This window comes from Lepisosteus oculatus, chromosome 9, assembly GCF_040954835.1.
Source record: "Lepisosteus oculatus isolate fLepOcu1 chromosome 9, fLepOcu1.hap2, whole genome shotgun sequence".
In the NCBI taxonomy this organism is placed as follows: Eukaryota; Metazoa; Chordata; class Actinopteri; order Semionotiformes; family Lepisosteidae; genus Lepisosteus; species Lepisosteus oculatus.
In genome coordinates, this window is record NC_090704.1 from 8,301,967 (window position 1) to 8,325,998 (window position 24,032).

Below are 24,032 nucleotides of genomic sequence, written 5' to 3' on the forward strand. Positions count from 1 at the left end.
CATCTCACAGGGAGTATGGTGTACAAGAGGTTTTAATCACAGTGACCCAGTTTCTTTTGCTAATTTATGCATTGTCATTTTCTCATGTTTTCAGAGTTGCTTTAAAGGGCAATTTGTAATTGTTCAGGTCCTTTGTGGAATGCATGCCATTTTCTTTCTAAAATGTGGATAGTCTGAACAGGGTTAAACCGGAATAAACCCATTCAAGCCTCTGAGATATTTAAATGTTTTTTTCCCGCTGATTGACATTTCTGCTGGTGATATCAGGTACTCCAAAACCTGTTATCAAGTGGCTTCGGAATGGACATGAGCTGAGGGGCACTGAGCCAGGTGTGTCCATTCTGGAGGATGGGACTCTCCTTATCCTGGCCTCTTTATCCCCACTGGACAACGGGGAGTACACCTGTGTGGCTGTTAATGATGCTGGCACCACCGAGAGAAAGTACCAGCTGAAAGTGCATGGTGAGCTCACTTCCTATCAAAGCAAATTATCAAATGGAACAAAAAAGTGTTATGGTATTTATTGTAAAAGGTAATTTATGGACTGTCCAATGTTTCATGTGTTTAAAAAAAAAGGTCTTTTGTAACAAATTTGTCACCTCCTTGTGCCTTTGATCAGGACTTGATCCAGTATTTTAACATAGTCCGTGACTGAATCTGGAACTGTAAGGAAATTAAATTTGGAGACTGCAGTTCAGAGTTTGTTCCATTTGTCTGTGTAGTCCCTCCAGATGTCCGCGACAATGACAAGCCTGCCAATGTGTCAGTTCTGGCAAACCAGCCCATGACCTTGTTCTGTGATGTATCAGGAACACCCACTCCAGTCATCACCTGGTTCAAGGATGGAGATCCTGTGCGTGTGGAGTTTGTGATGAGTAGAAAGTTCTTACTTCTATGAACTGAAATGCTATAATATCTTTCCGTAGCACCTTAGATTTCGTGAATCTGATCTCTCACAGCATTCACTATGAACCAATCTAAAAAATGCATCAAAAGTCTTTTCACTGCCCAGTACATTACAAGCCAAAAAGATTGCATGGGATCTCACAGTGTATGATGTATCTCCTGTTATGGTGACATCTACAAACTTATTAACAGCATTCAAATGCCCAGTGTGGAGACAAGTTTAGTATAAGGGTTTGATGGCTGGGCAGCACAGTGGCGCAGTGGATAATATTGCTGGCTTACAGCACTGAGGCCCCTGGCTTAATTCCAGACCTGGAGTGCTAACTGCATGGAGTTTTTTATGCTCTCCCCATGTTCGCATGAGTTTCCATTGAGTGCTCTGGTTTCCTTCCACAGTCCAGAGGTATGCTGGTAATTTAATTGGCTTCTGGGAAAATTGGCCCTAGTGTGAGTGTGTACGTCTGTGTTTGTGTTTGTCTTCCCTGCGGTGGAATGGTGTCCTGACCATAGTGTGCCTTGTCCCCATCACCTGCCACGTTAGGCTCCAGCTTCATTGCGACCCCAAATTGGATGAAGTGGTTAGAAAATCGATGGATGGTTTGATGTTTGCTTGGGCTCTTGCGAGCTCCGAGTTGGACCTTTCTCTCAGATTGTTCTATACTTTTCTGCTTATTGGGATTTTCTTTTTCTTTGCCTGCATGACTGTGTTTTCCTGAGACTGACTGCTGGTTTCTGCTGCAGGTTGTGCCCAGCAGTTCCATTCAGATTCTCCAGGAGGGGAAAACACTACGGCTTCTGAAAGCAGCCACTACAGACGCTGGGAGATACAGCTGCAAAGCCGTCAATATTGCCGGCAGCACAGAGAAAGACTTTAACCTGGATGTTCTTGGTGAGTCCTCTGTGGAAAGGACAAGTCTCAAGCTTAGACTTACTTTAGGCGTTAAATTTTGTAATTAGTCATTACAAAAGTAACAGAAAATACACTCCATTTGAAAAAGCAGAGTAATTTGGATTACCACATTACGAAATTATTATTTTGAAGAAGGCTCCACAGCCAAAACGTTGTCTTTTCAGCCCAGAATAAACCTTTACTTGTTTTTAATTTTGATTATTTTTTAAAATTAATGCAGAATCCCCAATTACTTTGTGTACACAACTGTCCAGTTTGGAGTTGTGCTTTTACCATGTTTTGGTGCACGGCTATGAACTCTACAACTTCACGTGGAGGAAACTGCAGCAGGCAGACTTCTCGGACCTGCTCACCTTTCATGTTCAGGTTCAGTACTGACTGGAGGAGATGCATGTCTCTCACCAACAGCACCAGAAGCCTGCAGTTGGCTGCAGGGTCACTGGGGAAGACTAGGGAGTCCTGGACAACCCTTTCTTCAGTGGTACTTAGCCAGTCATGTACAGGCACTCTGGTCACATGGCCCAGAATCAAACCTGTCACACCCGAATCAGAGCTTAACCTGCACCCCAGTGAGGGACTTTACCAAATGAGCCATTCTGGAGCCACTGATCTGAAATATTGAATGTTTCTCCTGTTGTTTATTGTTTTTTGTGATGCTCTGTATTGAGAATGGACTATTTTCTTCCCAGTTCCTCCCAGTATAACTGGTGCCAGCTCTCCCCGTGACATCTCGGTAATACTCAACCATGAGATCAGTCTGGAGTGCAAAGTCAAGGGAGTGCCTTTCCCCACCATTCAGTGGTACAAGGAAAACAAGTGAGTGCTGTGTCCTGCATATAGCCAAATTCAGTGCATATGCATCTTTTTTACAAGGCTTTTCCAGAATAAAAGAAGGCTTCAGCAGACATCCGGCAGTTCCAATGATTTGGTTTCAGATGTAAATCTAGATTGAGCTAAGGTGGTTCACTTAATATCAAACTTAAATTTGATATAAAATATCTTTTAGGGAGTGGGTGGCTCAAGGAGGATTAAAAAAAATATATAGATATATACATTTTTAGCACTATCTTCTTAATGGTTATGAGCTCTGTCACTGTGAGTTTAGTGGTCTGCTGTTAGCAGTGAGCTAAGAATTTTAAAACATTAACTTTGTCTCCAGACCACTGTTCTTGGGTGACCCCAACATTGAGGTTGTGAACAGAGGCCAGGTTCTGAAGATCAGAAGTGCACGTCTGGGTGACCAGGCCCGCTACCAATGCAGTGCGGTCAACACTGCCGGCAAACAGACCAAGGACTTCAATCTGAATGTGTATGGTAAGTAAAGTTTTCACCTGGAAGTTCAGTATTTACGTCCTTCAGCCGTTTCTGATTCTCCTTTGTCGTGCATTCGTTTCCCTAGTTCCCCCAAGCATTAAAGGAGGAAACGTCACCACCGAAATGTCGGCTCTCCTCAATTCCTCCGTCACTCTGGAGTGTGAGGCCCGTGGGGTCCCCCTGCCGGCAATCACTTGGTACAAAAACGGGCGTCCCCTCACTTCCAGCCGTAGGGCTGCCTATGTGGACAGGGGCCAGTTTCTGAAGATCTCCCAGGTGCAGGTGTCGGATGCCGGTCAATACACCTGCCATGTCACTAGCATTGCTGGGAGCGCGAAGAAATCATACGAGCTGGACATTTACGGTGAGTCTCTAATCCATTCTTCAGCTCTGAACCTGAAATTGCTCTTTATGTTTAAAAATTCGACAAGCTGCTCAAAAGAATACATGTATAGCCCTTCATTTTACTAAACTATACATTGAAAATACTATCCTACACCAAAGGGAAGTAATGCTTTTAGTGGACTAGCTTGTTTTTGTTTCTAACTGTAGAACATTGCACAACCAATTTTGTACTGCTCCATTATAGTTCTTACTACCTGCTGTTTTATAGGGAACAGAGACATTGAGTAATGCGTGTTTGCTATTCTTCCTCAGTTCCCCCCACTATAGAGGGGGTCCTGGACACCCCGACTGAAAGGAAGGTTATGGTTAGTAAATCTCTGACTCTGGATTGCAAAGTTGGCGGACACCCACCCCCTGCTCTGACCTGGCTGAAGGATGGGGTCCCCATCAAGAGCAGTGACAATGTGAGGATACTTCAGAAGGGGAAGAAGATGGAGATTCTGAATGCTACAGTGTCCGACTCAGGGAGATATGTGTGTATTGCCACCAGTGTTGCTGGGGAAAAGGAAATTAAGTATGACATCAGTGTTTTAGGTATGCTGTTTCATTTTATTCTCTTGAACTCCAAAAAATCCTTTTATTGAAGCTTACGGGTTGTTTTCAAACGTGTAAAACAAAAGGTTGTGAAGCCGATGGCAGCTTCTTTTAAGCACAAAACAGAATTGCACTGCTACTAAAATGTAAAAAATAATATCTTCATGTATACAACATACTGTATCTAAGCTGTTCAATCAATCGTCTGCCTCACAATTCTGTCTTTCATGTTAGCTTACTGGTAAAATTAAGGGTGCCAGTAGGTTCTTAGAAATCTAAAAATATTATCCACTTCATTGTCCTTCTGTGTAAAGACTTTTAGGCCTGGTACGTATAAGCTAAGTTTAATGGTTTTAATATTTCAGCATTGCTTGGTTTAAACATCTTGCTTTTTGACAGTTGATTGTAAACTACTGTTTGACACCAACTGTATTTGACTAAGTCAGCCTGAAAACATTGCAGTCATTCCTCCTCTGGTTTTAGTGCCTCCATCAATGGGAGGGGAAGATGAAACCACAGACACCACTGTGGTGGTCAACAGCCCACTGGAACTGGACTGTCCAGTCACTGGGACACCGACTCCACAGATCACGTGAGCTGCCCTCATAATCCTCTCACTTCCTGTTATACTGTACTTCCTGTTATCTTGTCATACTTTCAGAGAGAATAAAACAAAAAAGTCTGTCTGACAGCGCACAGCACAGAAAATGGATTTTAATGAGTGCAATTGAGTTGAATTTAACCTATGGACTTCGAGATGGTTTGGCTACCAATACTACTTACTTGTTGAATCTGCATGCAGATTCCATTGGAACATTTCTGGGATGAAATGTCTGCTGCACATGCTGTACTTACTAGCTTGTTCATCACATTACATTAGTCATTATGGTGACTAGTGAGCAGGAAGGGGCGTCGTCATGCCTTAATTCTCAGTACAGTACTTTCAGAAAGTTAACAATTTTGTGCTTAATCTGGAAATTGTAAAATTTTGAAATACCATCAATTAATTTATTTTGTTTCCAAGATTTAATAACCAGTCTGAGCAATCGGGACTGCGCTTCCCCTTTCATTGAACAACTTTTAATATTTTCTGTATATAAACAGCTGTCAATATGTCCTCCCTTTATTTGTAAGATGCCAAGGCCTGAATTCATTTCTTCCTTTAGGTGGTTAAAGAATGGCCAGCCAGTTGTTCAAGGAAATGGGGTGAAGATCATGTCGGGTGGGCAGAAGTTGGTGATCTCTCGTGCCCAGGTCTCAGATACTGGGCGCTATCAGTGCGTTGCGACCAATGAGGCTGGAGACAAGGAGAAGGATTTTGATGTAGCTGTTCATGGTAAATATCAGTAGCATGTTGTTACTGTAATGTTTTTTTTTATATATATATATACACAGAAAGCTTTCTTAAAAAGCAGGTCACACTCAATGAAATGATTCCTGTAAATACTGATTATACATTAAAGAGTTTTGGAGTAATACAGTCCTGAAAAAAACACTTGTTTTTTCCAATTGTTACTTCATTAATGGTATTTCTACATTTGTTTCACACTGGCAATGCTATCCGACTGAAGGGACTGAATTCAGGTACTGTAAATAATCATCTGTTCCGTTCACACCGTATTATGTGTTGTCTATCATTTTAGTTGCTTCTTGCATTTTTTTGTTCAGGGAAGTTCTCTCTGACAGGCCACCGTTGTGAGTTCATTGCACTAAAAACACATACGTAGTTATACCACTGTACGTCAATGTACTTCCATTTTTACAGCCTAATGTTTTCAAACGAGCTTTTTGAAGTGCTTAGGGAATTTCTGTATTTTAACATTTCTTTTTCTTGGGCATTTGCCCTAGTTCCACCAGCAATTCGTTCTGCAGGACCTTCTGAGCGCTCTGTTATAGTTCACAAGCCCATCACTCTGCAGTGTGTGGCCAACGGCATTCCTAACCCAAGCATCACATGGCTGAAGGATGGACGTCCTGTCAACACAGCAAGAGGAAACATAAAGGTAGCAAGGGCTGAAGCTGCAAACGCTGCAGAGACTAAAAGTTAAAAATCGGTTTATTTGGATCAGACTTGAATTCCTTAAGCTTGGAAAAATAAGCCACCCTTTAAAACGTTTTACTGATTGATTTAATAAGATGTGACCAACCTTTTGCACCCCAAATTAAATGAACAGATGGTGCAGAAGTTACACTGTAACCTCTTCAGTTCTCTTTCAGCTTTTGAGCAATTAGTTCTGCACATCACTTTATACAGTATACAATTTCTTATCCATTCTACTTTAGTTGTTTGTTTCTCTGCCTCCCTCTCCAATATCACATTTTTCCCACTTTGTGAATTGATTCCTGTTTTCATTCATAGAAATCGATGAGAATATTTTTATTTTTTCCTCTTTGTTTGGCCTCTCGTCACAGCCAGGAATCTGTGGCAGTACTGTGCTCATGTTGCGTCTGCTTGTGTCTGCAGCTGGAGTCAGCCGGCAGAGTCCTGCAGATAGTGAAGGCTTTGTTAGAAGATGCAGGAAGATACACCTGTGTTGCCACAAATGCTGCTGGGGAGGCACAGCACCACATACGCCTTAGTGTACATGGTATGAACTATTCCTTCACAGCCACACTTTTGAACCTCATGAAACAAGAACTTGAGAACAATCGGTACAGTAATTGTTGTTCTCTAATGATTGTGACACCCCGAAGTGGATATCTTAAACAAACAGCCAAAAGGTGAAGAGAAACTGGTCGTTTGTTTGCAGTGTAAAGGAAATACGCCAGCACTGCAATGCAAAAGTTTAAGCTCCTTATGAGCTTCTCACTAGACTTTTTCATTCTAGTAGCTGGGTAAACTTATCTACTCCAAACACTGTTTTGTTCTCTGGAACTTTCAACACTCACAAAGTTCTGAGTTTTCGCTCAGTCGTTTGGATGCTTCTATCACGCCCTCTCTCTGGCCAGGTGACTGAGGATGGCAGGTCATTCCCCACTGCCTTCTGGGAGACACAGTTCAGACAAGAATCTCCACCTTGCCTGCACCTACCACCCTCTCCCACTAAGACATTAAAAGTCATTAAATCTTTGGTGAAAGTGTTTGACCTTACAGAATAAAATACAATTGAGGACTTTTAATTGAGTGCCTTTTTTCTTCATCTCCTCAGAACCTCCCAGTGTAGAGAATGAAGGAGAGACTCTGAATGATACTGTCATCATTAACAATCCCATCCAACTGGAGTGTAAGGCATCTGGAAACCCTCTCCCCGGTAATTTGCTTCTGTTTTTTGTTTTTTAATTTTAAAAATGGATGTCATTTTTCAAACAGACCTATTGAAAGTTTGCTCTATTTACTTTGCACAGTTAGGTTATCAAGTAGATCTCTTTCAGAATGAAGATGGTCACAATCGGTTGATTTTCTACAGCAGTCACATAAACATCATAGATTTGTAGATATAGTACAAGAGGATTTTTGTTTTCTAGGAGGAAAATTAAATGCATTGTGTAAAAAAAATGTTCAGATTCCAAAGGAGAATAAAAAACCAAATGTCCTTTAATGAAAAAGAAAAATGTTCATCTGTACCTGCCCGCAACCTCTTTTGGTTCTCTAATTTTGACTCAGCTATGTAGTCACACCTGCCTCTAAAAGACATGATTTGCCATAGGGCTAAGGGTTTTAATTTGGGCTATTTTGATTGTCAGCTATCACCTGGTACAAGGATGGCCAGCCCCTCTCAGGTGCTGCTGGAGTGACAATATTGAACCGTGGTGAGATTTTGCAGATTGACAACGCCCAGGTCTCAGATATGGGGCTCTATAAATGCGCTGCCATCAGTGTAGCTGGGACCGCAGAGCTCTTCTATAGACTGCTGGTGTACGGTGAGTAAAGAAACGGAGACGGTCATTTGCTTTCATCTCGTGTTTGGAATCACATGTGTTTCTCAAGACAGCTTAAATGTACAGTACTGTGTTAAAAACTTTTCCAACAACAGTCAATGAAAAGTTCAAATGAAGATTGCTTCTGCTTGTATATGCATGTGTTTTAAAAAATTGTTGATGGAAACCTATGCTATGATGCTATGATGACCTGCTAGCCATTTAGAAGACTCATTTACAGTGACACTGTCTGATGCTTGTCTATGTCCATGCAGTTCCCCCCTCCATTTCTGGCAGCAGTGACGTGGTCACAGTGGTGGTGAACAGTCCTGTGAGGCTGGAGTGTGAGGCCAGAGGCATCCCAGCGCCCAGTCTGACCTGGCTAAAAAACGGCAGTCCTGTTGCCAGTTTCTCTGACGGAGTTCAAGTAAGAAAGCAGCTTTCTCAGCTCCGTTCCCCGGCTGGTTTAGTTTGTCTTCAGCGGGAGGCTGAGTTTTGTTTTCGTGCACCTCTTTCCACAGGTGCTGTCAGGAGGGCGCTCACTGGCCATTTCAAGTGCTCAGGTCAGCGACGCTGGGAGGTACACCTGTGTGGCCGTGAATGCAGCTGGAGAGGAGCAGAGAGAGATTGATCTGCAAGTCTACGGTGAGGACATCTGCATAAAAAAGGACATCAGCACTGAGGCTTTTGTTTTGTGTCTAATTCTGATGGACATAGAAAAGATAGCTGTTAATCAAATGTTAAGAAGGTTAACTGTGTCATTTTATATGTAATTAATTAACATATTTATATATATATATTCATATAATGCATTGCCCAGTGCGTGGTTTGGTCAACATTTTGAGAAACTGAAACAATTCATGCCTTTAAAGAGAGCAAAGGGACAGTGCCCTCAGAAACAAAACCATATTTGTTGCTGTAATTGTTATTATTCTTTGACAACTTCCTGAATATAAGAAATACCCTCTTCTGCACTGTCCTTCTTTTGACAACATTGACATTCCAGAATTTGAGTGGTGAGTAGTGATTATTACTCTAGGCCACTGCCCAGAGAAAACTGGGTTAGAGTCCCCAGTGAAGTCCGAGTTGTAGTGCTTTTGAGCAGTGTTTCACCCTGATTGCATTCACTGAGGGATACAGCAATAAGGCTTGTTTATGGATAGGTAATTTAATGCTACAAAACAAAACTTAGTATCCAGGCTTGTGAACCTGTTGTCGTGTGAAGGACTACAAAGCCTATGATTTGCTTTCATGGCAGTGCCACCAAACATCATGGGAGAGGAGCTGAACACATCCTTCCTCCTGGGCCAGTCGGCCGTGCTGCAGTGCCATAGCAATGCTATACCTCCACCGACCCTTGTCTGGTACAAGGATGGCAGACCGCTTTTCAAGAAGCCTGGTCTCAGTGTGTCAGAAGATGGAAGTACCCTGAAGGTAAAACGTGATTAAACCTGTGTCACGTCTCCTCTGGGAGGGTGTATTATAAAGGCAGCAAATCTGCAGTCTTTTTGAAGTATCTTTCTCCCGTGTGGTGCTAATGTTACAAACCGTGAAATTTGACATAATGAGCAGACTCTAAAACATATTTCATTTTACAGTAAAAAGTCCATCTTTGCTGTTGCTACTGGTTCGAAAAAAAGAAAACTCTTACTTCCAGTTTTGATACACTGAAGTTTCAAGTCGCACAGCTTGATTCAATGGAACAGTTTTCTTTTCAGTAGCTTTCAGTATTGATATTGTATTGTCCAGTATTATAGAACTTAGAGCCTCTGCACACTGAACAAATGCCGTTAACAAATCTGAAAAGCATCTTAATGGAGGTCATTGTGTTTAAGCCATTTCTCAGTCCAGCATTTCGGCAAGATGGACCTGCCCTTACTAACTAATCAATTCAGCTTTAATTTGTTTGTTTTTTTCACATTTTAGATTGATCGTGTTCAAGTACAAGATACGGGCAGATATACTTGTGAAGCCACAAATATTGCTGGTAAAACAGAGAAGAACTATAACCTAAATGTCTTGGGTAGGTTTTTATCATTTCATTGTTGTTTATATCCTGTCAAAGACCAAACCCCAACAAAGAATTGACAATGTCTGCAAACGGTTTCACACTCCTGAAGAAAAAAAAATCTAAATTTATAGAAAAAACAACAATTTACCATGATTTTTTTAAAAAATATATTTTTACAAATTATAAACGTGTTCTTTTAACTTGAGGACTTTAATGTTTTTCTTTAATGTTCAAACATGTTTTCAGACAACAGATTATTTCTCAGTGAGCAAGAAGAAAGTTTCCATTTAACTGACTTGGGTCTCTCTGGTGTAGCATGTGTACTCTAACCTTAATCTACCTGTAAGCAGAATAATATTATTTTTTTATGGCAATACCACAAGACATGCTTCAGTAAGCAAGTAGAATTGAGACATTGACCTGAAACACAAAGACCCTTTACTGGATGCAGATGTTCTTAGAGGGGGTGGACGATGAAGTTCCCCAGCATCTGCAGTGCATCGTCTGAATGATGTCACCCCATTGCTGTGTCATAGCCATTTTGTGAGATCATTTCAGTCAGTTTTAGAGCAGTTATGGTTGAGTGTTCATTTTCTAATCATCACTGGGGGGTTTCATTGGCAGGGATTCTTAGATATTACTCAGTGAGGTCATGCTGTCTCCAGTTTTATACCTATCTGCTGGAACTAATTAGGAAACAGCAGATCAGTAGTTTATTTTGATTGTATATTTCTTAAAACTCTCCAGTGTGTGCATTACTTGAATGAAAAAACTCAAGCTTAGGGAACATACAGGCGAATTGAATATAACATGCTGTAATTGGTGTTACTATATTGCTTCATGGTTATTACATCCTGTATCTTGATCAACTATAGTTAAAATACATTTTTTAAAATAACTGAGTTATAATAATAATTAATTCCTTACACGTATACAGTGCTTTCTGGACACTCCACTCAAAGCACTGTACAGGCACTGGGGACTCTCCACCCCCACCTGGATGATGTGATGGCAGCCAAAGTGCACCAGTAGGCTCACCATACACCAGCTATCAATGGGGAGGACAGCAGACCAATAATTCTAATTCATAGATGGGGATCAATAGGAGTCCATGATTGAGAAACGCCAATCAGAAATTTGGCCATGACAATAGGGTTACACCCCTACTCTTTTCGGAAACGCCTTGGGATTTTTAAGGACCATGGAGAGTCAGGACCTTGGTTTTATGTCTCATCTTGAACGATGGGACCTTTTTGTCCCCATCACTATGCTGGGAGCATTAGGAGCCACACAGACCACAGGGTGAGCGCCCCCTACTGGTCCCCTAATACCTCTTCCAGCAGCAGCATTAGCTTTCCCATGAGGTCTCCCTTCCAGCTACTGACCAGGCTCACACCTGCTGAGCTCCAGTTGGACGCCATTTGTGAGTTGCAGGGTGATATAGTGCCAGCACAAGTAGATCTGCTGTAGTTATCTACCAGAGTCCAGATGTCAGGAGGGATGGCAAACATGGCAGTCTCCTGTATACATCAGGAGTAGCAGGATAAGGTTCATTTTTCTCTTCAAACAGAGATCTGTCTTGAGGGATTGCTGGTACCAGTATCTAATTTCACTCTTCCTCTGCTGTTCAACCCAGCTCCTTGTCTGTCCATCAGCAGCTCATTCATTATTCTCCCTGACTGTTCCCGAAGCCCAGCCCCTCGGTTCAGGTGTTTGGCAAGCCCAGTCAATGCAAGTCAAGCTAGAATGAATGGTCTTTCACTGGGGGTAGCTGGGGGTGGGTTTTTGCTCTCAGAGACAGAGAGAGAGAAAAAGCGCTTTCTCTAGCACTTTGAAGGGAAAATCAGTGAGATTTTAAAAGCGCTTTTTTGTGGCTTTGAAGCATGTGGGCTATTTTATGCTGGAGACTTTTACAGGCATGGTGATGCCACAAATCTGCACTCTCACTGTGCATGTGGAAAAATGGAACGATTGCAAACATATTTCTAGCTAAAACTATAAAATATACATTTGGACATGTGCAATCGGACTGGTCTTTCTGTCAGCGTGCTGTGACTGTTTTAGAATGGTTCCAAGCTGTTCCTATTCTTGAGCTGTGTTTATATTGGCATTCTGCAGTCTTGGGATTCACTGAATGGAAAACGATAGGATTGACGTCTAAATGCAAAGTCCTGTTGGCTTTGTATCAGTAGAGCGTTGTGACTCTCCCCATTGTTTTTATTTGGATCTTGAGGTGAAAAAGAAATTAGGATACTTGCAATAATATAAAAAAAACAAGCATTAATTTCAGGTATGAATTGTTTTCCTCTCTCATGCCCATACAAGCTGTGTGCTTATAAAATAAGAATCTGTAGAATGAATAAATATGAGCAAAGCTTCTGTATCCTTCTGTTCTCAGTGCCTCCCAGTATCCGAGGCTCTGACGAAGTGTCCCCACTCACTGTGATTGAAGGAAGCCTCATCACTTTAGTTTGTGAGTCCAGTGGTATCCCACCACCCAACCTCACCTGGACAAAGAATGGTAAGTAATACAGCACAGACAGCACCATTAAACCCATGCAAACAACTCACACAGAGGCAACAAATCTTCCTGCGTTCAGTGTGATGGGTGCACATTTATTGTACGGCTGCAGATGCATGTTTTGGACAAACAGGCACAGAAAAGACAAAGAATCTCAATTCACGGTCTGGAATTCCCTATCCTTTCCTTATTATTACAATGACAGAAACTCTTCTTTTCATGAGAAAGAAGTGAAAGAGATGGCAGGGGTGGTACTGCCAAAACCAATAGGATTCAAGCAAGAGCGTATTCTTTATACTCTCTCACTCTCCCCTATATTACTATTTTATCCGAAAGTCTATGGTCCTGACATTATGTGACACTGCACAATCAAGAAAGAGCAAACTAAAACATTAATAGGAAATGTATGAATGATTCACTAACTAGATGCCAGATCTCAAATTCTGGGCATCAAGGCCCTCACATGTAGAATTTGTACTTTAGTTGGTTTGTTTATAGCATCTGAATCATATGACCTGTGTGAACCAGCCTTTTAAATTCCACCTTGATGTGGACACAAAATCTGATGAAAGCACCAAAGATTGTAGAGGCAGAGTTTCTAGAAAATATATCTCAAATAGGTGGTAGTTAACCAACCATCAAAAGCTTAATAAAAGTATTTGAAAGAACTGGGAGTGGTAAGGCTTTTTCAGATTACTGTGAAGGGCATGGAGGTACCTGTTCTTTTTTAAACATCATTTATAATGAGCCTTTCCTGCTGTATTAGCCACTCACTGACGGGCTTTCCATGGCTGTGACTGTGTACAGGTGAAGCCTTAAATGTGGACCCACGAGGCCGAGTACGAGTGCTGTCCGGAGGCAGGCAGCTCCAGATCTCCAGTGTTAACAAGTCCGACACTGCCTCTTACTCCTGTTTGGCATCGAGCGTGGCAGGGAAGGCCATGAAGGAATACACTGTGCAAGTTTACGGTACTGAAGACCACTATGTATATAGAGATATGTAATGCAGGATACTGGAAAAAAGGAGGTTTCTTCCTTGCAGTCCCAGATCAATTGACTCAATTAAATTAATATGCAGAAAGGAAAGAATATTTATTTGTTCTGATCCATAACATATTTAAAGTGAAATATACTACTGTACATTGTGGTATTTTTGAGGTCTTGGGGGAATATTTGCTTTTCCCTGTTAGCTTGAATTTAAGTCATAAACCGGATTTCTACTATATAAACTTCCAGAGATATTACACAATGTTTGAGGGGACATCATTCCAAGTGGAAATTGGCCGCTACAGGTCTTTGACACCACAGGAGCAGGAAAAACAGAGGATCCGTAATTGGTCTTTTTTGTCTTGGGTGAACATTAGTGTAGAAGAAGGATGCGGTCGATGACTCGCTTTCTGTTTTCTCAATTCAGTGCGGCCTACCATCTCGAACAGTGGGAAGATCCCAAGAGAGGTGACGGTGACGCGTGGTACCGATGTCACCCTGCAGTGTGAAGCTGAGGGCGTCCCACGCCCAGCCCTCACGTGGCTGAAAGATGGGCACCCGCTGGTGAATGGCAGGGGGGTGCAGGTGTTGAATGAAGGAAGGCTGCTGCAGATCAAGAACTCCAAGGTGTCCGACACTGGGCGCTACATGTGTGTGGCTGTAAACGTGGCAGGTCAGGCAGACAGCAAGTATGATGTCAATGTGCATGGTAAGTTTCACAGGAAAATACTCAATATTTAGAACAGTAACAGCCTATTACCTGCAAAAAAAAAAACAGGCAAACCTCTTAAGTACAATTTAAACACGCAAACATTTTTTTAAAATTAATAAGGCCGGTAATGTTGTGTTTTTTGTTTGAACTTTTAGTTTTCTTCCTGTGATGCTAAATTGATTTTTTTTTCTTGTTCTATCCTTAAACAACAGGTTTTTACTTCCAAAGAATCAGTGTTGGGGAAAAAGAAAAATGCAAATGTATGTCTGTAGAATGAACGTCATACTGTACGTTGAATTAACATCAGACTTTTTTTCCCCCTTTGTGCTCTGTTAGTTCCTCCCAGTATCAGTGGCTACTCTGGGACTCCTGAGAATGTCAGCGTGGTGGTAAAGAACCCAGTGGCTTTGACTTGTGAAGCCTCAGGGATTCCTCTCCCAGCAATCACCTGGCTCAAAGATGGGCTTCCCATCAGCTTGTCAAACTCTGTCAGGGTCCTTTCTGGTAAGTACTTTGCAGCAGGCATAGGAAACAGTGAAAATGCATGTTCCCTCATTATCATCTCTGTTCAACAAAAGGGATGTCAATTTAAAAATGGTGCAAACTGAACCTAATAGTACATCAATAAAAATAAAACCCATTTCGGACAGCCTAAATTTCAACATCTCTGTGAAAAATCCAAGACAAAGACATTTCAATCCTGTGCAGCTAAGATAAATGTGCTTGGTTACCGTGTGGAACGATGTGCTTGTGTTCAGGTGGTCGGACTCTTCGGCTTCTGCGCTCAACAGTGGAGGATGCTGGGAGATATACCTGTGTCGTGTCCAATGCTGCTGGAGAAGAGAGGAAAAACTTTGACCTGGACATCCTAGGTAACTGATTGATCCAATTCCATTGAAGAAACACTCTTATAACTGTCAGCCACAGCTGCTACAGAGAGAGATCTGTGAAGGACCTGTAGCATCTCAAAGTTGTTGTCATGGTGCTATATGGTAATTCTGACTTTTTAAAAAATTAGCTGGAGTTTAATGCATTTAATGAAGTTTCCATTTTTTCCCTGCTCTTTTCCAGTGCCCCCGAGCATTGCCAATGAGGGGACAGTGGAAGATGTAAAAGTGAAAGAAAAGCACAGTGTGACGCTGACATGCGAGGTCACAGGTTTGTGATTCAATAAGCTTCTTGTACATGGACAGCAGAAACTTGCGTACATATGATGTGAGTGAATTTGGAGTTTTTATTAATCGTTATTGAATTCACATATTTTTCTATTTTGCTCGCATGTGGAAACTAGTGTCACTTGATTAAAATCCTTCATTTTTGCATGTATAAACTTTGGAGAAACCAAAACAAAGGCTTCCCTTTAAATTATTTTTTTTTCGGGTTAGTATACTTTCTTTCATTTCAATCTGCACTTTACATTGGATTTCATTCGTCTTTCCCTCTTCTGAATGCATCATTGTGTGAATGCTGTACGTATTACATTTACATTTCTTCATTTGGCGGACACAATTATCCAAAGCAACTTGCGACTGCATCCTGTCAAGATACAAAGAGTGCATAACACAGTAGCTTATCGTCTGGCAGGTAATCCCGTTCCCAGGATCAGCTGGCTGAAAGACGGACAGCCCCTGTCTGAGGATGAGAAACACCAGATCCTCTCCTACGGTCGCTTCCTGCAGATCTCTGGAGCCCAGGTGTCCGACACTGGAAGATACACCTGCCTGGCATCAAGCACTGCAGGGGACAGGAGCAAGCACTTCAACCTCAATGTGCTGGGTACTAGTCATACATAAAAACTGTTTATAAACCTAATAAACCTTGCTCCGGTTACACTATGTAAAGACAGTGTAAAGATTTTTTTGGGTGAGCGAGGGGCATATTAGTAATAATTCAAGTAGGTAGCTGTGTCAGCATGCGTAGGCTGCAAAGGAACAAGTAGAAGTCTATTCCATGTTGAAAAGAGAAGAAAAGAAACACAATGTTTCAGCTGAGGAGCCTTCTTTGGGTGAGCCTTCTTCTCCTGGTTCCTGGCTTCTACCTGGTTCCACAGCTGAACCGTTGTGTTATACTAATACTTGAATTATAATTGTGTTTCTTTTGCATATTAATAATAGTTTTCTATGTAAATGTGGTAAAAGAGTAGAAAATAAAATGATTTGAAAGTAAGCTCTTTCTGAAAGCTTCTTGGGCTCGTTTGAAATGTTCTACCAAAACAAAAGAAGCAAGTCAAGCCTTTATGAAGAGGTGGTGCCTCTTGGATATTTGCTGTGTTAGTTATCAGCACTATAGACTGTCTGCTGGTAAGGTAGGTGCACTTAAAAAACTCAACTAATGTGTTTGTCTTATCAGTTTCCCCTACAATAGTGGGGGTAGATGAGGAAGGCACAGCGGATGATGTAACTGTGACCTTAAACAGCCCCACCTCCCTGGTCTGCGAGGTGCAGTCCTTCCCTCCTGCCACCATCACTTGGCTCAAGGACGGCATCCCATTTGAATCCAGCAGTACCGTCCGTGTTCTGCCAGGTCAGGAAGCCCCTTACTGCGTTATCAATGCATCTTATCGCTGAAGGTGCAGCAGGCTTAACAGACGCTGCTCCCCTGATAAAATAAAAGCCTGCTGGTCGCTTGCTGTGCTCAGTGTTCCTTATGAGATAATCTTTTAGCCCTAAAGGTAATCTGCTGTGATTTTATAATAATCCCAGGTGGGCGCACGCTACAGATTCTAAATGCCAAGGAGGAAGATGCAGGCAGGTATACCTGCGTTGCTACCAACGAAGCTGGAGAGACCCTGAAAAACTACGAGGTCAAAGTTTACAGTGAGTACTCTGCCTTCTGCTTTACTGCTAAATAAGTAGCCTCATGTCGAGAGGCTCTTTCTGGTCAATTGCATATTCTTTACAACTGATTTTTTTTCAAAGTCGACATCAAATAACCTTTATGCATCTCTGGTGACTTCTATGTATTATACCTATGAACCTGGTGTGCAGTATAAAGTTTGACTGGAAGTGTTCTCCTGCAGTCCCTCCTGTGATCAATAAAGAAGATGTTCCTGGAGAAGGTGTCTCCCCGAAGGAGGTGAAGATTAGGGTCAACAACAGCCTGACTCTTGAATGTGAAGCTCAGGCCATCCCTACTCCCAGCCTGCGCTGGTATAAAGATGGCCAGGTACAGTACTGTATGTGCACATTCTGGAGAATCATGAGAGGGATCTGGGATCTGCCAACAGTCAGTTTGCCTCTTGGGTTTTGAAAATAAGTGGTGGTCAGGGCTCTGGACTGGAAAGGTGTGGCTCTGCATCCTGGGCGAGGCATTTTGATTCAATAAAAATGCCTGACTGTATAAACGAATATAATAAATCACCTTTTAAACTGTTATTTTACATTCAAGAGATAAATGGGTCGGTGGACGGATGAATGCAGTGCTCAGAATTTCTCCATCAAATAAGAGTCTACAAGGCTTTGCAGCTTTTGAATAACAAGTTTTAAAACGTCTAAATCGGTACCAAACTGTAACAACTTACACTATTCCATTTATTTCCACAGCTCCTACATGCAGATGGGCATGTGACTATCACCACTAATGGCCGTATAGTCCAGATCAAGAGAGCTCAGGTGTCAGATACAGGCCGCTACACATGTGTGGCCTCCAACATTGCCGGGGAGGATGAAAAGGACTTTGATGTAAACATACAAGGTAAAATATTTTCTTATAGTCGCTGCTCGTTCGGATTTCTTCGGCCGTGCCTTTCATTTCTGGTGCGTGAGTTCCCCCTATGGGCCTTCTGCGGTAGTGTTTTTGAGGGGCTAGATCAGACGAAAAAGAAGACTGTGTGGACTTCTACGGTTTCAAGATTTGTTTCTCTTTACACAAATCTATTATGTGGAAAAAGGACCATTATCCCAAACTCTGTTGACATCTGGGTTCTGTCTTCTTTATTCTGTAGTTCCTCCTAGTTTCCAGAAGCCTACGAGAATGAATGACAGGGATTCTTCAAACAGCAGCAGTGATACCAAAGATGTGGTTCTTAACAACCCCATCTCCCTGTATTGTGAGACCAATGCTATACCACCACCCACTCTTACCTGGTACAAAGATGGCAAGCTTTTAACCTCCAGTGACAAAGTGCTGATACTGCCTGGTAAGACCCAGTGGTGCTTAAACCCGATGAATGGAGGAAGCAGAAGCAGTTTCTCTCTCTGAAATGGCTGATCTTTCTCTCGCCAGGGGGGAGAGTGCTGCAGATCTCCAGGGTGCAGGCGGGGGATGCTGGGAGATATACCTGTGTGGCTGCGAATGAAGCTGGAGAAGATTTCATTCAATATGACATCAGGGTCCTCCGTGAGTAAAACTGGGGACATGGCTTTGCAGAGCTGGGACCAGTATCAGTAGTCATCGTAGTACCACAGTCGATTTTTAGGACAATCTTGGTCATTTAGAAGTTTCTGGAAAATAACCAAGACAGCTCTTTACAAAACTAGACATATTTAAAATTGCAAATTAAAAATAAGTAATTTAGTAAATCCTAGACTCTCAGGAATTCCATAACTATTTATCCAAGTAGAGGTTATTTCTTATTAAATTTGTTGTTTTTGTAATGAAATCCTGCCCATTTGACCAGTTTCTTCAGTCTATTGGGCAATTATATAGGAAAAAGTTAGTTGTTCTGTTTGGTTTCACAGTTCCACCCTCCATTAGAGGTGCTGAAGAGGACTTGGTGAGTGAGATCACAGTCCTTGTTAACCACACCACGATGATTGAGTGTCTGGTTGACGGAAGTCCCCCTCCAAAAATATCCTGGCTGAAGGACAGCCAGCCCCTGACTGAAGGCAGTCCATACAAACTGCTGTCAAATGGCAGAGCCCTGCAGGTGAGGAAACGCCTTTACCACAATTAATACACATGAAATGCTGCAGGCATTGAGCAAGGCTACACATATTGTAATACGTCTTTGTCCCATTTAAAAATGTGTTCACTGTCATCTAGGTGTTTTTAACAAGAAAACTTTTCATTTAGATTTCTGTTGTTTCAGATGACCGTACAATGTCCTGATTCTAGCTGTTGTTAAATTTGGTATTCTCTGTTAGGTGGTGAATGCTCAAGTGACAGACACTGGCCGATATGTCTGTGTGGCAGAAAATGTAGCCGGGAGTGCAGAGAAATATTTCAACCTGAATGTACATGGTAAGTAAGGACTTCATTACTGTATGGGATAACGTGTAGCTATTTTTAAGGTTGATTTTAAAATCAAAGTCAAAGTCAATATTCGATTATTATAATAAGTCAATAGACAATTAGAATGATGTATAAAAGGGTAGTTTTCAGGTGGATGGTTAATGGATATGATGGGTTGTGACTTACAGTGCCTCCGTCCATTGTGGGAGTTAACCCAGAAGAGGTGACTGTGGTGGTGAACAACTTCATCTCTTTGAGCTGTGAGGCCACAGGCTTTCCGCCGCCCTCTCTCAGCTGGCTGAAGGACAGAAGGCCAATCCAGGCCAACACCAATGCTCTCATAATGCCCGGTGAGTGTAGGTCTCACTGTCACTTTCACTGGGGAAGCTGTGTTATATGTGCCATATTACTAAAATATCCATCCTCCTAAAGGAAATGTTACTACTTTTCCATTCACTCAGGTATATCTTTAATTTAAATCATGGGTTCAAATGCAATAATTCAGACCCAAACTGCTGTAGACCTACTTTATATCCCTGTGATGGGCCTTGTCCCATATACTGTAAGTTTGAAGTTAATATCATTCTTACCTTTTTGTAAGCAGTTTAGTTGGTTTGTTTGTTGGTTGCAGCCACTTCACCTCATTTTGGTTTAACAGTCAAAACCCCATCCAGAGGCAAGGCCGGATTTAAAGCCTGGAAGCCAATCGCCTGATGGTCACCAGCTTGTTTCCCCTTGTGTGCCCTCTTGTGGACTGGAGGGGAGCTGGTCTATCCATCCATTTATAAACACTGGTGTTTTAAAATAATAACTCAAATGTTTCAATTAGGTATTCAAATATTGTTATTAAGGGAAACGTGAAATATAATATACGTTGGTAATGGATGCCTGTTTATTGAGGTGAGTGGGTCTGTTTGGTAGTAGGGTCTTTTAGGAGTGTTGTGGGAGTCTGTAATTTTTTTTAGATTTCCATTTAAAAGCATGCTGGAGTTCTTTATAATTCTATCAGGCCAACCAAAAAAAGACTATAATAATTGGAATTACATTTGAAGCATTCATCCTGTAACTCAGATAACAAATAATACTTTCTCGTGTCCTTACTGGTGTAATTTCAGTTATTAGTTGAAATTTCACACCATTCATGCTAGCTGTAAAGCAAGATGGCCCATTTAAGTTAGCAGTCCAGTTTGTTTACTAGAGATTCGTGTTTTTTACAGGTGGGCGAACTCTGCAAATTCTCCGAGCAAAGTTGTCTGATGGTGGAAGATACAGCTGTGTGGCCATGAACAAGGGTGGGCAAAGCGAGAAGCTGATCTTTCTCACGGTCTTTGGTTGGTATTTTTTCATTAAACATCTTCCTCTTGCTGATAAACCTCTGGTGCTGAGAGCAATTCTGTTTTGCAGTTGGAGAAGCTGGACCTTGACTACATGAAGAGATGAGTGTGTTACTCTGAAAAAGTTTGAAATCCTCACAGTAGTTTTAATTTCACAGTATTGTATCATTTACTGTATGTTTGCCTGGCTCATATTTGTGCATGTAATGTGTGGCATTTCAGACATTTAAGGTTGTTTTGTGATAAAGGAAAATATTCCTTCACTGACTCAAGAATCTTACATTTTGAGTTGTGATCATATATCATTTTGCATGAAGATGACTGTATAGATGGGTTGATGATTGTAACTAAGTTCTACTTAAAAACCTCATTTTTTACTATGAATATATGAAAAAATCTTTTCTTCATGTTCCAGTTCCTCCCAGTATAAGAGACCACAGTGGAGAGTCCCCTGTAGTCGTGAGTGTGCGAGTGGGTAACTCGGTGACTCTAGAATGTGAGTCAAACGCTGTGCCTCCACCTGTCATCACCTGGTATAAAAATGGCAGGGCCATCACCGAATCAACCAATGTTAAACTACACACGGATGGACAGACGTTAGAGATTAGAGAGGCCGAGGTAGGGCTTGAAAACCTGATAAATGTATGGACTGCGAATTTGTCAGTTACGACTGTGAGAGCCCGGTCCTCACTTTCGAATAATGATATATTTCACTCTCAGGTGTCTGACACAGGCCAGTATGTCTGTAAAGCCACCAATATCGCCGGACAAGTGGACAAGAACTTCCATCTCAATGTTTATGGTAAGAAATTGGTGACTGAATATTACAAAATGGCACTGCGACGTTGAAAAGTTTTTGCCTATGCTGTCAGAAAATGGAACTGCTGTGAATGGACACTGTCATGCGAGATGTGTTGTGGAGAATAAAAGACTATTAAAACGGATGTTCCAACGGGACATTCTGATTTTGTTTTGTCTCAGTTCCTCCCAGCATCGACGGCCCAAAAGAGGAAAGACATTTGGAGACAATCAGTAACCCAGTGACCTTTGCCTGTGATGCCACAGGGATCCCTCCTCCCAGTGTCACATGGCTGAAGAATGGCCGGCCTATTGGTGAGCAACGTTCAATTAGTTTGTGAAAACTGGATAAAGCAAACAAAGCACTATATATGGTCAATATTAAAAAAAACACAAATTCAGTGTTTAGGAGACTGTAATTTTTTGGGGGGGGGATCTTTTCGGAATATTCTATCTCAAGTAACAGTTTTGGTTAATAAATTTCCCTTTCAGAAAATTCTGAATCCCTGGAGATGCACATTCTCTCAGGAGGCAACAAACTACAGATTGCTCGCTCACAGCTCTCAGATAGTGGTACCTACACCTGTGTGGCATCAAACATTGAGGGCAAAGCACACAAGAACTACCACCTCACTATCCAGGGTAGGTCACTCATTGCTCCTTTATGTGACGTTTAGGTTTGCTGGAGAGTTTTGGTGGGAAAATTGACCGGGAATCCCACAGTTGGTGGGTGTGGGAGCTCAGGGAAATGTTGTTTTTACTCTGCATGATTTGCTATGTGCAGACAAAATAAAACAAGAAAAAGTGGGGAAAAAGTGAAATACCTGTAGAAGGCTCCACAGCCAAAACTTGATGTCTCTTTTTTTTCTTTCAGTATCAAAAAAACCTTTACATCGTCCTTTGTAGCACCTTTCTACTCAAACGTTATTAAAAAAAAGTGTTCACCAAATACTGTCAAAAAAACAATACCTCAGATTCCAAGACATTGTAAAAATTCACCACTCACCCATTCCCAACTCATTCTAGAGTAAATACTTTAATCATCCTTTTTGTGGGGGAGAAGAACTACATCAGTAAAGAACAAGAAACCTGGAACCAGGATGCCTTAAAAACCTTTTCTGTTTTGTTTTACTCAACCCAGTTCCCCCCAGCATCTCTGGCTCTGAGCTGCCCAGTGAGGTCAGTGTGCTGGTCAATGACACTGTCCAGCTGGTATGCCGAGCTGAAGGAATTCCATTACCCACAATTCAGTGGCTAAAAGATGGGAAGCCCCTGAACACAACTGGAGCAGGGAGCTTAAGGTATTCTCACTTGTGTAAAATAGACCTTAAGAATTCACTTCAGCCCTCAAAGATGCAAATCTTTATGTGACCTTCCCTCTGAGTTAGGATCAATGTGCTTTATCTCTTCAGAATCAGCCCAGATGGCAGCACACTAACTGTTGCTAGTGCTCAAACATCTGACAGTGGGAAATATACTTGTCTTGCCAAGAATGTTGCTGGAGAAGAGGATAGGATATTCAACCTCAATGTATATGGTGAGCTTTGCTGTGTGGATGTCAAGGCGAAAATGAAAATGGTTTAAAGTCTTTTAAGGTGTCAAGATGATAAAATTAAACAAGGTTCAAGCCAACTGGAACTTAACTGGTTAAATACCACAAAAGAAATAGATTGGAATCTAATTTGAGAAAGGCCTTCTAAAAATTGGTTAGTGATGTTAATGAACCTGAGATGAAACCATTATGTCTATGTTTCAATTTTCTTTTCAGTTCCACCTGTAATCCTTGCTAATACTGAGCGCGCGGAAGAGCTGACTGCTTTACTTGACAGCTCCATCAATATCGAGTGTGTGGTAACAGGCTCCCCTCCACCGCAGCTCAACTGGCTAAAGAATGGTCTTCCTTTGCCAGTCTCCTCACAGATCAGGCTGCTGTCTGCTGGCCAGGTGCTCAGGTGGGTCTTGTTAGCTGATTTGTTCTTGTGATTGCGTAAGAGGTTTGTCCACTCAGATCTTGACACTGAGCAACATACAGTGAGACCACCTTTCAGTGGTGGCATATTTTGGAAGGAGGACTTTGGTAATCCATACTTCCATCCGTTCACTAACCACTTTATCCAGTTCAGGGTCAAGGAGAAGCCAGAGCCTATCCCAGCAAGTAACTGGTGCAAGAAGGGTACACCCTGGACAGGGTGCCAGCCCTTTACAGACACACAGACACACACACTCACACCAGGGCCAATTTTCCCAGAAGCCAATTAACCTACCAGTACAGTATATACTTCTATAGAAAATAAGAAAAACCCAATTTCCCAGATGTAATGAAATGACAAATTAAGCCTTTTAGATTTACAAACATAGTGTATTGGGCAGCAGTGGTTAGGGTTCTAGACTCTTCACAGGAAGGTTGCAGGTTCAGATCCCAGGTGAGACACAGCTGTTGTTCCCTTGTGCAAGATACACCTGAACTGTTTCAGTGAAATTCCCAGTTGTACAAAAGGGTGTAAATGTAAGTCACATTGGATAAAAGCAGCATCAGTCATATAAGTTAGTGAGTAGTATATTTCCTCCTG

The 24,032-nt window shown here is 41.8% G+C and overlaps 1 protein-coding gene and 1 long non-coding RNA gene across 3 annotated transcripts in view; one reads left to right on the forward strand and one right to left on the reverse strand.

Moving 5' to 3' along the window:
• Nucleotides 1-24,032, forward strand: part of hmcn1 (hemicentin 1) — a 110,701-nt gene that overhangs the window by 63,551 nt on the left and 23,118 nt on the right. For both annotated transcript variants that reach the window (XM_069194069.1, XM_069194070.1), the window contains exons 26-66: nucleotides 268-462; nucleotides 723-853; nucleotides 1,648-1,795; nucleotides 2,506-2,632; nucleotides 2,976-3,130; nucleotides 3,216-3,494; nucleotides 3,788-4,069; nucleotides 4,553-4,661; nucleotides 5,236-5,405; nucleotides 5,918-6,072; nucleotides 6,534-6,657; nucleotides 7,219-7,320; nucleotides 7,754-7,930; nucleotides 8,203-8,354; nucleotides 8,449-8,572; nucleotides 9,186-9,361; nucleotides 9,854-9,950; nucleotides 12,337-12,459; nucleotides 13,267-13,428; nucleotides 13,874-14,155; nucleotides 14,495-14,662; nucleotides 14,917-15,030; nucleotides 15,230-15,316; nucleotides 15,743-15,934; nucleotides 16,508-16,681; nucleotides 16,861-16,974; nucleotides 17,178-17,323; nucleotides 17,701-17,851; nucleotides 18,102-18,296; nucleotides 18,383-18,496; nucleotides 18,838-19,025; nucleotides 19,243-19,339; nucleotides 19,519-19,680; nucleotides 20,548-20,661; nucleotides 21,080-21,282; nucleotides 21,385-21,466; nucleotides 21,646-21,777; nucleotides 21,955-22,104; nucleotides 22,604-22,763; nucleotides 22,875-22,999; nucleotides 23,231-23,414. In XM_069194069.1, the coding sequence (XP_069050170.1) occupies nucleotides 268-462; nucleotides 723-853; nucleotides 1,648-1,795; nucleotides 2,506-2,632; nucleotides 2,976-3,130; nucleotides 3,216-3,494; nucleotides 3,788-4,069; nucleotides 4,553-4,661; nucleotides 5,236-5,405; nucleotides 5,918-6,072; nucleotides 6,534-6,657; nucleotides 7,219-7,320; nucleotides 7,754-7,930; nucleotides 8,203-8,354; nucleotides 8,449-8,572; nucleotides 9,186-9,361; nucleotides 9,854-9,950; nucleotides 12,337-12,459; nucleotides 13,267-13,428; nucleotides 13,874-14,155; nucleotides 14,495-14,662; nucleotides 14,917-15,030; nucleotides 15,230-15,316; nucleotides 15,743-15,934; nucleotides 16,508-16,681; nucleotides 16,861-16,974; nucleotides 17,178-17,323; nucleotides 17,701-17,851; nucleotides 18,102-18,296; nucleotides 18,383-18,496; nucleotides 18,838-19,025; nucleotides 19,243-19,339; nucleotides 19,519-19,680; nucleotides 20,548-20,661; nucleotides 21,080-21,282; nucleotides 21,385-21,466; nucleotides 21,646-21,777; nucleotides 21,955-22,104; nucleotides 22,604-22,763; nucleotides 22,875-22,999; nucleotides 23,231-23,414 (6,322 nt within the window). The remainder of the gene's footprint in view (nucleotides 1-267; nucleotides 463-722; nucleotides 854-1,647; nucleotides 1,796-2,505; nucleotides 2,633-2,975; nucleotides 3,131-3,215; nucleotides 3,495-3,787; nucleotides 4,070-4,552; nucleotides 4,662-5,235; nucleotides 5,406-5,917; nucleotides 6,073-6,533; nucleotides 6,658-7,218; nucleotides 7,321-7,753; nucleotides 7,931-8,202; nucleotides 8,355-8,448; nucleotides 8,573-9,185; nucleotides 9,362-9,853; nucleotides 9,951-12,336; nucleotides 12,460-13,266; nucleotides 13,429-13,873; nucleotides 14,156-14,494; nucleotides 14,663-14,916; nucleotides 15,031-15,229; nucleotides 15,317-15,742; nucleotides 15,935-16,507; nucleotides 16,682-16,860; nucleotides 16,975-17,177; nucleotides 17,324-17,700; nucleotides 17,852-18,101; nucleotides 18,297-18,382; nucleotides 18,497-18,837; nucleotides 19,026-19,242; nucleotides 19,340-19,518; nucleotides 19,681-20,547; nucleotides 20,662-21,079; nucleotides 21,283-21,384; nucleotides 21,467-21,645; nucleotides 21,778-21,954; nucleotides 22,105-22,603; nucleotides 22,764-22,874; nucleotides 23,000-23,230; nucleotides 23,415-24,032) is intronic.
• Nucleotides 14,126-20,009, reverse strand: LOC138241177 (uncharacterized). The gene is made up of 4 exons (XR_011190380.1): nucleotides 19,921-20,009; nucleotides 18,241-18,600; nucleotides 14,890-15,892; nucleotides 14,126-14,206 (listed from the first exon to the last, which is right to left on the reverse strand). It is a non-coding gene; the product is annotated as an uncharacterized lncRNA (long non-coding RNA).